The sequence below is a fragment of the Megalopta genalis genome, chromosome 8 (assembly GCF_051020955.1).
Source record: "Megalopta genalis isolate 19385.01 chromosome 8, iyMegGena1_principal, whole genome shotgun sequence".
Taxonomy (NCBI): Eukaryota; Metazoa; Arthropoda; class Insecta; order Hymenoptera; family Halictidae; genus Megalopta; species Megalopta genalis.
This window is the reverse complement of record NC_135020.1, coordinates 20,083,346-20,101,623: the sequence shown is the minus strand read 5'-3', so window position 1 is coordinate 20,101,623 and position 18,278 is coordinate 20,083,346. Positions and strand designations below refer to the sequence as shown.

Here is an 18,278-nt window from a genome sequence, read left to right as displayed (position 1 = left end):
TGAGGGGTAGCTGAGGTCATTTGAAGTAACTTTTTCCTTAGCGAAAATGTTGATTGCGGTTTCCGTAACGAGTTGAGCCGTGTAATCTCACAAGAAGTTTCCAATTTAATTATTTCACTTTATCGCGTGACAAACAACAATTCAATTTCTTCGAACAACTTCAATTTCATTTACCCTGTCTTACGTCTTTGTAATACCTGTACCATTTATAAATTGTGTTAGTAGAACTGTCAGATACTAACTGGAGCTACTGGTTACTGAATCATCTGTAACTTTTTTTCTGTCTAGAACCCGTTCTAACCGAGTGAAACGAGTTCGTCTAAGAAGTATCACATCAAATTGCGACAATGCAAAAAATTGATAAAAAATGTTACGTAGACTTTTAGTTTCTGGAGATCAAGGCCACTTCAAGGTCATGTTATTATTGAACTACGAATTTATGTGCCGTTTAGAATAGTGAACAGATTGACACTGGAACTACCAAACGAGTCAGAACGACTGGTTTCTGAATTTTTCTTTTACAGTTCCTGATGTTATAAAATAATAAAAATATTTCTAGGAGAAATTGTTTTTATAAATTACACTTCCTTATTGAAGTATATATTATTATATAAATCATACGCAGTTCAAATAAATCCAGTCTTGGCATTGTTATGAAACAATATACATTAGTCACGTTTAACCTTCTAGGCACGACGCGCCACTACAGTGGCTTCCGCGGATATCATCTTTTAGAACGACGCGCCACTATAGTAGCTTTCGCGGATGTCATCTCTCTGGACGACACGCCACTATAGTGGCTTGCTCTAGTAACTCACTCACTCATCGTTTCAACCAAATAATCGTCTTCATATGCATTATTTCACAGTTCTTTTGTCTTCACATCGATTTACAACAGTCTACAGGGTGTCCCAAAAATGTCTCGCAATCCGGAAATGGCGAGTTCCTCGGTTCATTTGAAGCAACTTCTTCCTTTACAAAAAATTTTCTCCGAGGCACCGTTAACGAGTTATTAACGAAAAACAGTGACCAATAAGAATCGAGTACGGCTGACGCAAGGCGACCCAGCCAACCAGCGCACGAAGCCCAGTTCCGCTCATTGGCTCGATCGCCTCGCGCCTGCTGAGCTCGCCTCTCATTGGTCACTGTTTTTCGTTAATAACTCGTTAACGGTGCCTCGGAGAAAATTTTTGTAACGGAAAAAGTTGCTTTAAATGGCCTGAGGAACCCGTCACTTTCGGATTGCGAAACATTTTTTGGACACCCTGTATATACAGACAGAATATACAGTATCAGACTCTGCCGTCCAGAGAAATAGCCTCGCGCAGAATTCAGCCGTACCTAAAAGGTTAAGGTTCGATAGTTCTAGTGTTAAAAGAATCGAATACTATCAATACATTAATTTCAACTTATTAAAATTATCAGAGAAAGACGAAAGCTAAAAATGGTTCCTCTGTCATGAAATTGACGCACAACATTTTCATTTTGCGTAGAAATCCGCAATTTTGTTATTATACGCATCTAAACATGTTCCTGTCGCATGTTAATACTTCGATACATATTACGTAAGAAATATTTGTTGCATTATCACAATTCGACGAGACATTTACGCGGCTTTAATTAAAAGAACCACCCCGTATAAATTTCAATTGATCCGCTGGCAACCAGGTTTGACGCGGATTACAGTTAGGGCCGCACTTACGATTCCATGTATAATGACGCAGGTATACCGGAAGAAGACTCCGGTTCCGATCGGTGTGACTCGGCGGCCAGAAGCCGGCAACTATCGACCTCGAGCCCGTTCCAGGGGTCTCTGGCCAAGTCACGAAAATCCCAGCGATGCACCGGATGTCCAGGATGCACCGAGCCGTTCGCGAACACGCCTGTCCTTACCAAAGTGGATCAACCAAGTCCGGGCGAGAGCAAGGTTCGCGCATGGCTGGAGGACGTGAACGCGCCGCAACGTCGCTGGCGAGACAACGAGGACAACCGGCGAGCCTTCCAGGAGAACACCGCGACCTTCGCGAACAGTCTAGCATACTTGAAGGAATTGGCAAAACGCGACGATTCCGACGTGAACGCGACAAACTTTACGGGAAAGCATCCGTCCTCGTGGGAGAGGAATCTATCGATGTCGAAGAACCTGCAGAATGGGACGAGAAGCGAGATCCTCGAGAGCGACGATCGACACAGTCTTTCCTTGCGTTCCGCCAAATCGATGTTCGAAGAGATCCGTTGGTCCGGCCAACGAAGCCTGGACGCCGCCGACGGGCCCAACGGCGACGAAGCCGTGAACGCGAAAGTGAGGAAAGCGATCGAGAACTCGTTCATCAAGCAGATGGAGGAGAACGCTATGGAGAACGCGACGGACGAGAAGACGCCCGAGAAGCGGCCGAACCAAGAAGAAGAGAACAACGTGGACCGGACCGAGGTGAAACACAGCGCGAAATCGGCGAAGACCGAGGCCGAGGATAGCTCGTCGCGTGGACGAGTCAGGAACCCGAGAGGAAGCTCGAGTCCGACGAAGAAAGAGCTGCCGGACATGATCAACGAGCTGCCTAATGGAACGAACACGGCGAAACGTATCATGGATGCTGTGATCCGTGAGATGGTCGATGCTAAAGTGCTAGAGCATCACTCGAGATCGGACAACGCAATGGATTACGAGGTGGACAGCCTGGAACGGTCGAAATGCAGCAGGAAATCTTCGACTTCGCCGGAGTCCACCGATCAGTCGAGTCCCGCTTTGTCCACCGCGTTGCCGATGGACGAAGAACTGACGATGCAGAACGCGGTGATCGACACGAAGACCGGCGAAATGATGACCATGACCATGAAGATGCCGCCGCTGAACAAGGACGTGCTCGAGAGAAACTATTACAACAGCCTGCCGGAGCTGATCTCCTCGCAGAAGTACGAGAGCTACTCCTTGGTGAGCGAGGTGTACGTGAACGACGGCTACGACAGCCCGGCTTGCAGCGACGAATCGGGACCGGAGATCCAGTACGAGCCGGAGAATCCGGGTCATCTGACGATCAAAGTGCAAGACTCGCCGGAGAATTATGCGAAGCAGGACGAATCGGAGTACGAGCCTGACACGCTGGACCGGAAGCCGATGAAGTTGAAGATCAACGACGACGTGAACTACGAGAGGGAAGTTCCGAGCGAAGTTTACGTGGACTCGCTCGAGAGGCCGGCTCAGATACTGTTGAAAAGCAAAGGCAGCTTTCGGGATCAGGACTCGGCGCGGAACGAGAATTGCCTACAGCGTGGCTACGGCAGTCTCCGCGAGATCTATGAAGCCAGATTGAAATCCAATCTGGTGGATGGCAACGCGAACGACCGCGTCGAGTTGGACGTACAGTCGGGAGACGGCGGAGCCTGGGAGAGGAACAAGTACTTAACACCCGATACCAGGCAGGCAAAAAGGCAGCGTCAGCCGAGCAACCACCCCGATGTAGTGCCGCTGCCGCCCACGGAAGAACTTTACCAACATCCGAAGCCTTTGCGACGCGTCGAAGACGCGAATCACGCGCCGAACTCGTCTCTGTCAAAAAACGGCTGGGACAGGAGTCCTGCCGAAGCGGGTGACCCTACGGCCAGCAACGGTACTCCTGTCCCCAGCAACGATTCCATCGTAGGGACTGCCGATTCTTGTGACTGCAAACTCGTTACGGCACGATCCGAAGAATCGGTCACGGCGAAACGCGGGCACGCGAACGCTGAGACGAACGCGTCGGCGGAAACGTCGAGAAAGAGGAAGAAGAAGATGAAGAAATTCGATCAAGAGACGGTGCAGAACAATTGCGCCAGGGACACCGGAAACTCTAGTCACCGATCGCCTGTGTGTTGGAACAGCGTACGCTGTTCGGTGGAGAAGAAGAGGTTTCCGGATCACTGTCACCTTCATAAGCCTATCTCGAGGAGCAGGCCGTTCGAAGAGACCCGCGAGGAGATGCAGAAGAGACACGAGGGCTTGCCGTGTTACTCGCGGAAATATTCGAGCGATCCTTGTCAAAATCATGAGTCCGCGAACTTCGTGAATCGCGTGCACGCTGACGATCGTCGACCGCGGATAAGGGTCGAGGACAGCGGATACCTGAGCAGCACGGACAGCAACAGTTCGCAGAAACAACTGCTCAGACACGAGGCGAGCAGCGTCTCGGAAACGGACGAAACCGAATCCGTCTGCGACGGAGCCAGCGAGAGCGGGGCCGAGAGCGTGGGAACCGACAGCGTGTTCTTCGGCAACTTTCGCAGATTATCCGAGTTCTCCGGCTTCGCGAAGAGCCTGGACTCGGGCATGGAAATTGGACCAAGGAACGCGGTGTTGCAGCCGTTCGCTGTGAGAAGCGAAAACGCAGGATTTGAGAGGACGAATTTCAGCACTAGTGACAGCGAGACCGAGAGCTTCGTAACCGTTCTTCCGCCCCGTGACGTAGCCAGTGACCCTATCTAGATGTTGCGACAATTGGTCGAAATTTCCGATGGAGATCGTAACCATCTATATGTACAACCGTTCCGATACACTTATTCTGCCTGTTACAGTCTCGTGGCTTTGACATCTTGTCTCTTCGCTCTATTCAGGCTACATTTTCTCCGCTTTCTTCATCTAGGAAACGCCTAGGAGACTTCGAACATTCACGGTGCACGTGCGGACAGCGACGGGAAATCAAAATTCAATTGCCATTGATAAACGTTAAACGAATCTTTAGACAATGTGTGAAAGCAGTTGAACGACGTGAAAAAGAATATAAGTGAAATTTCGAAATCGAACGTGATATACAGGATGTTCCAAAATTATGGTACATCCAGGAAACGAGGGGTTACTGAGGTCATTTGAAGTAACTTTTTCCTTAGCGAAAATGCAATCCGCGGCTTTGTTTGCCAGTTATTGACGAAAAACGCTGACCAACTGGGCTTCGACCGTTCAACGAGCGGTCGACCTTGCATCAGCCGAGCTGGCCTCTCATTGGTCAGTCTGTTTTTCGTTAATGACTCGTAAACGCGGATTGCATTTTCGCTAAGGAAAAAGTTACTTCAAATGACCTCGGGAAAAACCGTCATTTCCCGGAAATACCACAATTTTGAGACATACTGTATGTACAGTTTGTAACTTTAATGGAACATGAAACGAAACATATGTTATCGACTTTTATGTCAAATATCTAATAAGATGACCATGATCTCACGGTAGATCACTGACTTACACTCTTTTGCTCGGCCATCAGAGTTATCGCAGGAATTACAATGTTGATATTAATTTGTTACACCTATCGAAAGGAAAGTCGATCGTAGATTCGCTTTCGGGTCAAATTGGCTAGACCGGTGCACTAGGATGAACGTTTGGTTAGCCTTGTCAGGTGAAACGTTTACGGCCAGTATATTAATGTTAAACAATCTTATCGTACTTTTAGTCTAATTGAACACGTTTGAAACGCGTAGGCGTTTGAAAGTTCGATGAACGGGTAAGTGTCCGAGTGCAGTCTTCTTAGTTATAGCAACTGCAACTACTGGAGACTCTTAATCGATTTTAGGTAATCAAAGCTGGTACGTAATTAGTATAATAATCTAGGAAAGATGTCAGGAACCCTATATACTTCGCATTTATCACATAGATTGTTTCTAATATTATGGCAAGCAATAGCGTTTACGCAAGCTTTATAAGTTACGAACGTTGGACGTTATTTATTTACGCCCGGCGTTGCTTGAATTGCCATCGTAGAATTTAATTTATATAAGTGGCCGGAAGTGCAATATTATTTTGTAGAGAGGAATACTGTAGCTAATTGTCCTACAGTGATATCTCTTTCTCGGTCGAGAATTAGTATACGTACGTGCGCAAAAATTACGGTTAATTGCTAGTCGACACAATAATTCCTCTAAGGATGTAATATAGAGTAATTATGTTCAATATGACTAATATAATATATTGTAAATAAGAACCGATTAAAAGTACAATAACAAGATGCGACAACTATAGTAAATCGTTTAAAGACCTGTTGAACGAAGGAAAAATGAAGATGAAAACGCGGTCGACACAGTCATTCCTAAATGTATCAAGTAATAAATGATATTTTAAAGGTCAGAAAAAAGTAATGATATGTTCCCAAATCGGTATTCACAAACATTATGCTCGTCCGTTATTGCTTTGATTAGTAATTTCTTTTATCGTTGTTCGTCGATTACTCCTTTATTAAATACAGAACGGTATTTATACTCATTTTTAATCAAATAGAGCCAAATAACATTTGTTACTGGCGATATACCTGTGCATCATTATGCACCTTTATTCACATATTTAACGTTGATTTATAAAATATATAATCAAATATATTCTACGTTCGTCGCGTTAATTTATGATAGCATTTTGTACATACATATATTAAAACTTAGAGAAAACGGAGAATGGTTATTGGTTATTACTTAGAATTTGATAGTTTTTGTTATTATTTCGACAAAATCGTTGTTTTATATCGGAAGCGCACGCTTCAATGTACCTGCCAAATGTATGAATAAGATATATATTTTAATATATTGAATTTTGATAACATATTAAGATATAATGACGGTACACTTGATATCGATGATGAAAGGAAATTTTAATTGAAAGAATGTATTTTAATAGAATTTATGTAATATTTATATAATATTTATATTGTAATTGTATAAATGGCTAATCGATTACCATGTTATCACGCGATCAAAAAAAAAAATCGGTTGTGTGACTATGCGTGTGTGCTATAATATATTCCAAATGAATTTAGATAAATTATAAATCGAAATAGTATATGCAATTCAAAGATTTTGCATGCTTGACAGAAAGGAAAAGAAAAAATTAATTGCATATTACTACTTCTCCAAAATGAAAGGATATCTTTTAATTTAGGATCGAGAATGAACTTTCATATTTCTCTCCTACAGAATTGGGAACAGCGATCGGTGTTGGTAGGGATCAGGGATTTTAAATTATGAACACGAAAAATTTTTTATGGGACACCTAAGTATATTTACATTAATTACGCTCAGTAGAGGTGCGTCGTTGTACGGAACATTATACTGTGATCATGTACTCACGTGAATTCGTGAAACTTATGTTTATAGATAATCTTGAAATCTATGTTATGTATTTGCAAAATCACATAAATATATCATTATACATTTCTAAATTTATTTATTAGAAACATCTATTTATTTCAAAACGAAATAAAGAGGGTGCGAAAAACTTATAACCGAGCAATAATTCGCAAATATTACTCCATAGTATAATATTATAATACATACGTATATTACATATACATATAATTAATACTAAACAATAAGTCCACAAAACATAGTTTTCTAGAAAATTTCTTTTACTTTTCGAGTCGACGATTGTGTTCTAAATCGCTTACTTCAACAGAACTATCTATATTACTCGCCGAATCATTGATTATATCTAAAACTACATGCAACAATCTATTTTTGTAAAGTTTAACATATTTTAAATGTTCTGCTTCTTTCGATGCGCCCTCATATTTGATCAAATAGTTCATAACATTCCATAAGACGCTACGAAAATCTAACAATATTCTTGCAGATCTAAAAAAAAAAACGAAATGAAATAATCATAAAATTTGAGCATCTAATAATACGCACCTTTCGTCGGTGACAAAAGTTAAGTTTTTCAAGTTGTTTATAGTGATAGTAACATTCTTGTCTTCAGCACTATCGTCTTGTTGTACCTATAAATATGATAATTCATGTATTAATTAACCTATGCGTATTTCAATATCAATTTATGCTATTTAGAAATTGTAATGTATAAAAGTACTTTACCTTTTCGAAAAAAACCTCACCCTGACTAAATAACAGCACCGATAGTGGTGAAATTAAGCTTGTGTCATAAACTACACATCGTCTTGATTCATGATCATGAACTCGTGCGACATATGTTAGAAGTTTACTTGGCCAATTCTGTCTTTTGTAATTCACACTTTCAGTTGAAATAACAACTGTTTTATTGTCTCTAAAAAAAAAAACGAAATGTAAGTATTATATCTACACTTCTTTTATTTTATAAAGGGAACTCTCCGATTTCTTTTTTGCATATTTTAATTGTATATAATTCCAAAAGTATGATTCAAGTATTTATTATCGTAAAGAGTAAATTAGATCGAGTTAACAATATTTTTACGCTATGTTTTTACTTTTCTTTTTTAACCGTTTAAATATAACGCGCGGCGCGATCTCGTTTCTGGCTAGTTAAAAACTTAATGTTAAAAACTTCGAAACTTATTTAAGACATTAATTAATTACAGGAAAGCTACCGCACTACCTGATATTTTCTATCAGACATTTGTGAAAGCCTGTAGCATTTGAATGGTTAAAAAATGTATGAAAGTAACTGTACTATTTTTACCGAGAATCTCTTTAATGGTCACCATACTTACTCGGTTCGTATTGTAGTGATACGTTTTGAAAAATATTTGTTTTTAAATCCATAAGGGAAGACCCTTAATAGTTGATTAGTAGCTGAAAATAAAATAGCACGAAGCAATTCCTTCTGTTTATTGTGCTCATTCACAATCTCATATCCCTCAACATTATGGAACATGCCATTCTGAAAAAGTCCATCCAGATGTAGTTCGCGAATCTCTATAAAGAAATAGTTACTCATTAAACTATCATGTAGCTCACACACACATTACTATTCTAGATACATAATAAACTTACGTGTTATCCTATCGTACTCCTTGAAATCCTGACTTCTCTCGTAAACATAATCCAATTCTTTAAAATTCTGCTCCAATTTCTTATAAGTTTCTATCATACCAATATGGTCACTCGAGTTGTGATGTTCAGTTTTTCGTCTTCTCTTCGTCGTTTTATTGACTAACGAGGTAGGAGACGATTCGTTGTCAGAGGATAAGATTGTAACTAATGTCAACATAGGATCCAAAGATCTAGAAAATATAAAAAGTTTATGAATCGCGGATAATTTGTATTAACTTTAGAAACTTCTGTTTTTATACATACTGAAAAAGATAAGAAAATATTATTGCTTTGCTCAACTTCACATCCAATGAGAAATACATTATACGTCTTCCTAAAGGTGTCACATTTTCATTTTGATCAAGAATGCCAAGGTCTTTCAAACATTCTACAGCAAGGAATAGCGACGTTTCGTTGGGTTGCTCAATCATACTACCAAAGAATTCTTTTATTGTCTCATTACTAAATATTTTACTAGTAATTACTGCTTGTTCTAATGATATTCTGCGTATTTCTGGTTCTGGAAATTCATTTAATTGATTATATATATCTTTCGTTATGAAATGATAACTTTCACCAGGTGAAACACGTCCAGCCCTTCCTCTTCTGCACATCAAGAAAGGTCAGTTTCATTAAATTTGGCTTCCTTCAATAATAAAAATTACCAAAAGTAAACATTACCTCTGCAAAATATTTGCCTTTGATACCCAATGAGTCGTTATAGTATACGAACATGAATCTGTGTCCCAAATGATATCTCTTTTGCGAACAGTATCTATAACATACTTAACATCTGGAATTGTGATACTGCTCTCAGCAATGTCTGTAGCCAAAATAATCTTTCGGACTTTATTGGAAACAGCTTCGAAAACTTGTTTTTGTTCAACATTTGTTAGCTTCGAATGAAATGGTAATATATGAAGATTCCTAACATGTGATTCTTCTAACGTGTCACGTAGATTCTGAATTTCTCGCCAACCTGGTAGAAAACATAAAATACTACCATATGGTTTATTCTTTGCAATCCACAAGATTAGACATAGTAACTCGTTGACAGGAATTTTAATTTCGTCGTATGTATTTTTTATTTTTATGCCTGTTTTGCGTTCAATATCTTCTACAAAGTATGTTTCTACTGGATACATTTTTCCTGGAATCTCAATGCTAGTGCACTGAAAGTACTGTTGAAATAATTCCGTGTTCACTGTTGCAGACATAATTATAAGTTTCAGTCTTGGCTTAATGCGTAACAATTTTTTCATTATATTAAGTAGTATATCGATTTGCAATGTCCTTTCGTGAGCTTCATCTATAATTACATGCGATACACCTTCTAAAGTTGGATTCTGTTGTATCCTTCGTAAAAATATACCAGTTGTGCAAAACAAAATTGATCCCTTCGTTGGTGGTATTATATGACTCAAACGTACATGGAAGCCTACAGATTTACCAACAGCTTCTTCTCTCTCATGAGCAATGCGTTGTGCAAGAGTCACAGCTGAAATTTTTCGTGGTTCCGATACAAGTATGTTACATTCATGCGCTTTGTATGCTTGTATGTATGCATCCATTATAAACTGTGGTACTTGAGTACTTTTCCCACATCCTGTATCACCTTTGATTAAGAGAACCTGGTTTTCATCTATACTTTTAAGAATTTGTGATCTGAAAAGTTATTTTTATTACATAAATCATAATTCAATGATACAATATTTCAATACATACTTGAATTTTATAATTGGCAAATTGCTTTCACGTGTTCTTTCAAAAAGCTTTTTCAGTAATATACTATTACGTCTCTCACTCTTGCTATCTATACTGTCTGGAGATACCATACTTTCTACTGAATCATCTACAGTGTTAACTATATTGGATGAGCTTTCTACAATGGGTTGTATTTCCTAAAAATATCTTTTCTGTACTACAGGTTTGTAAAAAATTATGAAATATATATGAATTTGGTTATTATTTAGAAAACTTACAGTAGTATATACATCTAACATAGCTTGAACGTCATTTTCAAACTTTGGATTAAGATTTATTTTGATGTAATTTTTTGATACATAAGACATTATTTCGTTTTTATTATATAATACGGGTTTGGATTGTTCGATGTATCCATTAGTATACAACCACATCAGACATTCTTTTGAAGCATGTAACATAGCCATTTTCTTATTTGAACTAATATGAAAAAATGATATTTCATTAGGCCATGATATATTAATAGTACATTTTATTTTACGAGGAGTTATATTTTCATATCCATAAGTTATACAGTCCTTGTTGCCAAATTCATTCTTCACAATATCATATATACTATGAAGATGCTGTACAGGATTTGTCAATAACTCAACTACATCTGAAAGTAATAACAAAAGTAATACGTTTGAAAGGTAACAAATTAATGGAATTACATATTATGTTTTCTTACATTTTTTTGAAATTTGTTGATTAGCAAACATTTTCCTTACTTCCTTATCCCAATGTTCCTATAAAATTTACATTATACTTATAATGTATATATAAACTTTCTATAATGTCTTTACTAATGTGTTGTATACCAGGTCAGTTATATAATTTGCACACCTCAAATAACTTATAAATTATGCATTTTATGGAAAATTATTAAATACAAAAGTTACACAATTCTAAAGAAAGCAATTGATGGTATAACAATTTTAGTACTTAACAATTTTTCATAAAACGAATAATTTAAAAATTATTTAAGGTATGTATGTTACATTATATTTACCATTTCTTTCTTAGGTAGATCAACATCATCACTATCATCTTGTAACTAAAACAAATATACTTATCTTAATTACTCAATATTGGATTGAAAAAAGTAACAAAAGATTTTATAAATATTATACCTTGTTATGACTACTGATATGCGGATAAATTTCTGAGTCCTTGTTGTAAGAACAATAAAGTACTCTTGAACATAATTGAATGCTTTCAAAACATGTTTTATACAATTGGCTTTTATGATGTATTCTTAAACTGTTGGGTTAAAATTTTGACAAAAAATATCAACTATATTATAAGTTCTATATATATATAATCATATTTATATAGTAATATATGTTAAATTAATGACCAAATACTCACTAACAGTATATTGGTTTTCTCAAGGTACTTATAACTTGAAATAGGGACATTTTTCACTATAAGATATCAAATATATAAAGGAAAAGAATATACTACAATTATTCACTTTTGCACAACTTATTCTCATATACAAGCTGATACCTTAAATATTATTTTACACAGGTTGAAAACTAATTGATATTACACCTATAAAAATCAAATGAGAAGGTGTCAGTTAAGTTATTAAAATCAGAGAAAATACAATTATGTATAAAAGAATATTTCTGAACGAATATTAAAGATTACCATTCTGGACCATTAAAGTACTTAGTTACATAAACCTGTATTTTACGTTTGTGTTGTAATTAATAAGTTATGAGCGATAAACACGTACGTAAAAATTAATCACATTTATTAAATATATATACACAATGTGTAGCAATTCATAAGTCGGAATCTAAACACGTGAATATAACATATATGTTATGTCCATAGACGAGGTATCAGGATAGACGAAGCATTCATATGAGGTTTCGCATCGTACATTCTGAAATACCGACACCGCTCAACATCAGTGGCACAGTCTTAGAATCCGTACAGCATTGCATTATACGGGCTTTTCTGTCTCAGCTTTGGAGGCACAGACTTAGGATACGTAATACGTATAGACATTGCATACAATGTTTTTTTTTGTGTCAGGGTCTGAATTACCGACTACGATAGCCCGCTCAGGTCGGGATAAAAGTAAACGACGTGATAAGAGTTCCAATATCAAACCTTACTAACGAAAGCAAAAAAGATACATAATTAGGACCAAATAGGGAAAGAATTGGAGGAGATAGGAAAGCAAAAAGGAACCATCTATTTTGATAAAATATGGAAGCAAAAAAATGATCAAGGATAGATTATAGTTTAACAAAATAAAAACAAGAACCAGGGAAACCATCACTATAGTAAGCAGCTAACCAGCTTCCTTATTTAGGAAAAATATACGGAGTGTCCCAAAAATGTCTCGCAATGCAGAAATGAAAGGTTCCCGAGGTCACATTCGAAGTATGTATGTAACTTTTTCCTTAGTGAAAATTCAATCCGCGGCTTTGTTTACGAGTAAAAGCATATAGATTGTAATAGAATGATTTTATGATTATACAAGTTAATGTTAGAAGACAGTCTATATGTAAGACGGTAATTGTATACAGGGGAAAAAACTAAAATGATGGGATTGTAAAAAAAAATTGTACATAGATTGAAAGGATAAGACTGAATCTGAACTTGGTACGATAGCGAACTCTATCTAAATGTAACGGTCAGCTAGAGAACTATGTATACATATATTCCAGCCTTTCCCGTCCTTCCTCTCCTTGGACAATAAAAAGTCTTCTAGATGAACACTAATTCATTGGATGAACCGACTTTTGGTTGCAGCTCGATAATGTTTGGTGGTAGTAGTGCCTTGACAGCGCACCCACGAAAGTTAGGATGCGTTGGATTTGAACGACGCGCAAGGGTGAAGACTCGCTAAAGCGAGAGTTGTAGAGTGTACACACGAAAATTTCGGGCTTATAGACTGAACGAGAGAAAGATGCAAAAGGTCCTTGACTGAGGATTTATGACTTCCTATCTTGAAGGGCTCAGAGCTTCGACTCTATCTACATGAACTGTTTAATAAATATAAAATATTCATTTAATAGAACTTTAAAAAACTGTTGTTTTGATAACTTTTGGCAACTATGTGTAGCCGTAGCCATGGACCTAATTTCAAGTCTATGTACTACCCTTTCGCGCGATAAGCAAAGCGTAGACATGTAGGTACTGCCTTTATAGCTGAGGTGTCACGTGGTATCACTGTCAACATCAGGAAACCTGTGTACACCTATAAATACGTTTTGTAAAAAGCTAACATCTTATACAATGTTCACTTAAGTAGTAAATAATTGAAATATTGAATTTTATTTGTATAAGTGACATGAAATCAATAAAATACGTTTAATCACGTCATATAATATTCATAAACATTATTAATTTATTAATTATAAATAAGATGTTTAGTTTCCGAAATAATCTTATACCAAAGAAACAATTTTGCAAATTGTTTTGTACAAATCATTTATATAAACATAAAGTAAGTCCTAACATTTATTATAACTTTCGATCAGCTTGTACAATTTATTTGTATGTAATTTATTTCAGCTTATGAAAAAATACTGTTCAATCTTAATAGCTTGTACTCATGATTTGGCTATTGAAAAACAAATAACGAAAGTTAATGTACATCCTGTTAACAAATTTGTTTCAAGGACTCACACGTGTGGCGAACTTAATATTCAAAATGTAGGCGATAGGGTACACATGTATGGCTGGCTGGAATTTCAAAGATTGAACAAATTTATAACACTGAGAGATGCTTATGGTTCTACACAACTTTTAGTACCAGATAATGTAAGATAATGTTCATGATATTACAACATATTTGATATTATAATATATTTTTACATTTGCCTTAGAGAGAAGATTTGATAAAAATGATTAAAAATATAACCTTTGAGAGTGTATTACATATAGTGGGAACAGTGCATGAAAGACCGAAGGGACAAAAGAACAATAAAATGAAAACTGGAGATATTGAGGTGCTAATAGAATCCTTGGAAAATCTAAATCCAGCCAAATCAAATATGCCGTTCTTCATTAGAGAATTTAATAAAGCAAAGGAGAGTACGCAAATGAAATATAGATATTTGTCTTTAAGATATCCTGAATTGCAAAGAAATCTAAGATTACGTTCCCAAGTTATAGCAAAGATGAGGGAATACTTAATTAAAGAATGTAGTTTTGTGGATATGGAAACACCAACGTTATTTAAAAGTACTCCCGGAGTATGTGTGCTGAAATGTTGTATAGATTGTAGTAAATAATTATTTTTATAATCACCTTTATATTAAAATTTTTTAAATATTTATGATCGTATATATATGTATATATACAGGGGGCTCAAGAATTCATTGTTCCAACACAACATCCAGGACAATTTTATTCACTGGTACAGAGTCCTCAACAGTTTAAGCAACTATTAATGGTTGGTGGCTTTGATAGGTATTTTCAAATTGCTAAATGTTACAGAGATGAAACTACTAGGCATGATAGACAACCTGAATTTACACAAGTACGTATCTTGTAAGTATATTATGTTACAGATCAAAAATTATTCTTCATAAATATATCTCTTATAGCTGGATATTGAAATGTCGTTTGTTAATTGTGAAGGAATAATGGAACTAATTGAAAACTTGTTGTTGTACTCTTGGCCTGAAGAATCGTATCCATTAACTATTCCTTTTAAACGACTCACATTTAATGAAGCAATGGAAATGTATGGTACAGATAAACCAGATTTAAGGATACCATACCAGGTAAAATATCCATAGTTTACTGTAAATAATTGTTAACTTATTATTAAAAAGTAATAATATTTGTTTTTCAGCTTCGTCGGCTTACAAATATGGTTGATATTTCTGCAATAGAAGAAACACTAAAAACGAAATGGAAGGAAAATTTTGAGCTTTATGCTTTAGTTTGTCCTTATGCAGTACGATCAAACAAACTTATACATTTAAATTTAACTTTTAATCTTGTAAATTTATTTGCTCTGATATATAGTATTTTTTATATTTGTTTTAGAGTTTTCTTACCAAATCAATCAAAGAATATATTTCTAAATTGCAACGCGATTGTTTCGCGTCTGTGATATTAATTCAATTAAAAATACTTAGTATGTCATCGGCAACAGACTCAAGTAAAATTTATTCTAATATTGTAAAAAGAAATATAGAACAAGAATTAAATTTAAAGGATGGAGATGTTATCTTTTTAGCTTGTGGAGACAAATTTCTCACAGTAAGTGTGTAAATACAAATTTTGTAGTCTTCACAGATATACTAATTTTGTTTATAAAATTGTAGCAATCACTATTGGGAAAAATACGTGTTGAGTTCGCAGATTTAATAGAAAGCAGAAAACAAAAAATTCGATCTCCTGGAAATGAAATTTTATGGATCACTGATTTTCCATTATTTACATTTAATCAGGAGGAAAACAAATTAGAAGCTATGCATCATCCATTTACACAACCTCATCCAACTGATATTTGTTACCTTTCTGAAAATCCGACAATGGTAATATTACCACTTAAAAACGTTAACATTATGATAATGTACTCAAGATTGAGTTAAATAATTATTTAATTGTAGGTAAGAGGATTGCATTATGATTTGGTTATGAATGGCTCTGAAATTGCCGGAGGATCAATACGTATTCATGAATCAAATTTACAAAAACAAGTATTGAAAATGTTAAATATAGACGAATCATATTTGGAACACATGATTTCGGCTTTAGAGTGTGGTGCTCCGCCACACGGTGGAATTGCTTTAGGTATTTTTACTTAAGTTTAACAAATAATATATTAAAAGAAATATTGTTTAATATTTCAATTTTTTCAAGGGTTGGATCGTTTAATGTCTTTACTGTGCAATACAGAATCTATAAGAAGCGTAATAGCGTTTCCAAAAACTACAGAGGGTCGTGATATGATGTCAGGAGCACCAGTTTCAATTTCAGATAAGGAGAAGTCGTTATATCATATACAAACAACAGAGAAGTAAAATAATAATTTTTTAAGTATTTGGTGTATATTGTAATATAATGAAAATAATGAAAAAGAGATAAATGAATACAATATCAATAAAAATTGACCGTAAATATCTTTTTATTTTACATACTGTAATCTGTTGTTAGATGACTACGAGCTTCGAATGACTTCGATCTTAAAAATTTGAAGGTGAACTTTAAATAAGAAATATATTTATTGTATTTCAATCTTTAAATCTTTGAGTGACGATACAACTGTCAAATTAATAGATAAATTTATACTTCCATTAAATTATTTTGGAACTACCGAAAAACTTTCATAAAATACAATAGACGTAATATCATACTTGTTACTCGAATTTTATTTCAAGAACCTGTTTTACGATTTACAATAGTCGTGTATGTATATTGGATTCCTGTAACTACAGAGTTATAAATAAAATATTTCTTATGACAGTGATCACAAGTGCAATCCGTTTTTTGGAATTCACAAATATCTCGTTCGTATTACACTTTCGTAACTATATGAATAGTCATAAATAAATCACGGTAAATGCAGCTGATACAACCTACAAAAGTATAAAAATAAACTATCAAAGACATTACCGGATTCAAACGAAATTTCTGCACAGTATCTGTAATATATCACAAATGAGAAATTTATCGTACGGGAAAAACGGAAGTTTAACAGGGAAATCATATCATTTAAGACTCGCAGCATTTGAACAGCGTTATAGTTACTAGAAACTCCACTGATTTACTTCATTGGAGTAATTAAGTTATATTAACACACGTATTATTTAGCTTCGAACAATCACATCGCTATACAGTATATATCGTAGTATCACTTAACGATCTTCAAAATGATTATAAATTGTGAACAATCGTTAAAAAAAATTATACCCACAAAAATGAATTCTTGTAATATTGAGTGTTTCACTGGTAAGGTAATATTTAACCATCGTTGAAAACGAATGTAGAAATAAAATGATAAGACCAAATTTTGATGTACAAAAAAAGTGTTTTATTAGAATTTTTCTCCTTTCTTTTCCAGTAAATCTCAATCGTTCTGTGAAAGTACTTTTCCCATTTCTTTTTGTTTTGAGAACAGAAAAATTTGCTTTGCGCACGTATATAAATTGTTATCAGTAAGAAAAATTCAAATATATGCATACTTTTTGGACACACTTAAAAGAACATGTAATTAAAAGTTTTCTAATAAACGTGTTGATATGTTGTTACGTTTACTTGTCAGTGGAAGAGAATTTTATCTGACCGCAAGAATATTCTCTCAGCTTAGTGAACTGGAACATAGATAAATACGGTCGCTAAAGTTTTTAATATTTTTCTTTTCACTCCCTCGAACGGATTCTTGTGATATACAATTATACAAAACAATACGGACTACTTCTTTGTTATTGTATATAATACAATTGTCCTGAATCGTAACCCTTATTTACTACTTACTTGTACACGTAAAAAAAATATATGGTTTATGAAAAAAAAAGCGTTGAGTACACACTTTATGAAATCCAGTAATTCAAATTGCAATTAGTTACCTCATTATCTCAATCGAATAATCAAAATATTTCTCTTTAAGGATCAGAAGAACAATAAAATGGAAGTCCTGACGGTGATCGTGAATAAAATGTAACATTAAAAATGTGCGTACTCTCGTGTTACCATTGGAAGATGTCGCGTCACTGTCCAGTCTTTCAAGCTGAAGGCAATTCAATAATCCGGATGTTTCTTTTCGTATGTTCCTAGTTCTCTAAGTCACGCTACCA

The 18,278-nt window shown here is 35.6% G+C and overlaps 3 protein-coding genes across 6 annotated transcripts in view; 2 read left to right on the top strand and 1 right to left on the bottom strand.

Moving 5' to 3' along the window:
• Window positions 1–7,173, top strand: part of sha (shavenoid) — a 151,602-nt gene extending 144,429 nt beyond the window's left edge. Inside the window, exon 10 of the mRNA XM_033477415.2 lies at window positions 1,725–7,173. Coding sequence (XP_033333306.2) covers window positions 1,725–4,459 — 2,735 coding nt within the window. The 3' untranslated portion in view covers window positions 4,460–7,173. The remainder of the gene's footprint in view (window positions 1–1,724) is intronic.
• Window positions 7,174–7,243: 70 nt separating this feature from the next.
• Window positions 7,244–13,131, bottom strand: LOC117224441 (ATP-dependent RNA helicase DHX30). 2 transcript variants are annotated; one of them, XM_076523975.1, is made up of 14 exons: window positions 12,154–13,131; window positions 11,869–12,054; window positions 11,631–11,760; window positions 11,510–11,554; window positions 11,189–11,246; window positions 10,737–11,116; window positions 10,480–10,655; window positions 9,436–10,419; window positions 9,019–9,360; window positions 8,716–8,945; window positions 8,433–8,637; window positions 7,819–8,008; window positions 7,639–7,724; window positions 7,244–7,581 (listed from the first exon to the last, which is right to left on the bottom strand). In XM_076523975.1, exons 2-14 carry the CDS (start codon window positions 11,916–11,918, stop codon window positions 7,356–7,358), a joined length of 3,102 nt encoding a protein of 1,033 aa, XP_076380090.1. In that variant the 5' UTR covers window positions 11,919–12,054; window positions 12,154–13,131; the 3' UTR covers window positions 7,244–7,355. The 2 variants fall into 2 exon arrangements, with proteins under 2 accessions (XP_076380090.1, XP_076380091.1); XM_076523976.1 differs by lacking the exons at window positions 11,869–12,054; window positions 12,154–13,131 and having other exon boundaries at window positions 10,737–10,938; window positions 11,229–11,246; window positions 11,631–11,766.
• A 178-nt stretch (window positions 13,132–13,309) lies between these two features.
• Window positions 13,310–16,595, top strand: AspRS-m (aspartyl-tRNA synthetase, mitochondrial). 3 transcript variants are annotated; one of them, XM_076523977.1, is made up of 10 exons: window positions 13,310–13,652; window positions 14,145–14,286; window positions 14,352–14,720; window positions 14,831–15,007; window positions 15,075–15,254; window positions 15,326–15,430; window positions 15,523–15,738; window positions 15,804–16,016; window positions 16,092–16,275; window positions 16,345–16,595. In XM_076523977.1, exons 1-10 carry the CDS (start codon window positions 13,501–13,503, stop codon window positions 16,503–16,505), a joined length of 1,899 nt encoding a protein of 632 aa, XP_076380092.1. In that variant the 5' UTR covers window positions 13,310–13,500; the 3' UTR covers window positions 16,506–16,595. The 3 variants fall into 3 exon arrangements, with proteins under 3 accessions (XP_076380092.1, XP_076380093.1, XP_033333284.2); XM_076523978.1 differs by lacking the exon at window positions 13,310–13,652 and adding an exon at window positions 13,676–13,969; XM_033477393.2 differs by lacking the exon at window positions 13,310–13,652 and adding an exon at window positions 13,676–13,969 and having other exon boundaries at window positions 14,038–14,286.
• Window positions 16,596–18,278: the final 1,683 nt, after the last annotated feature.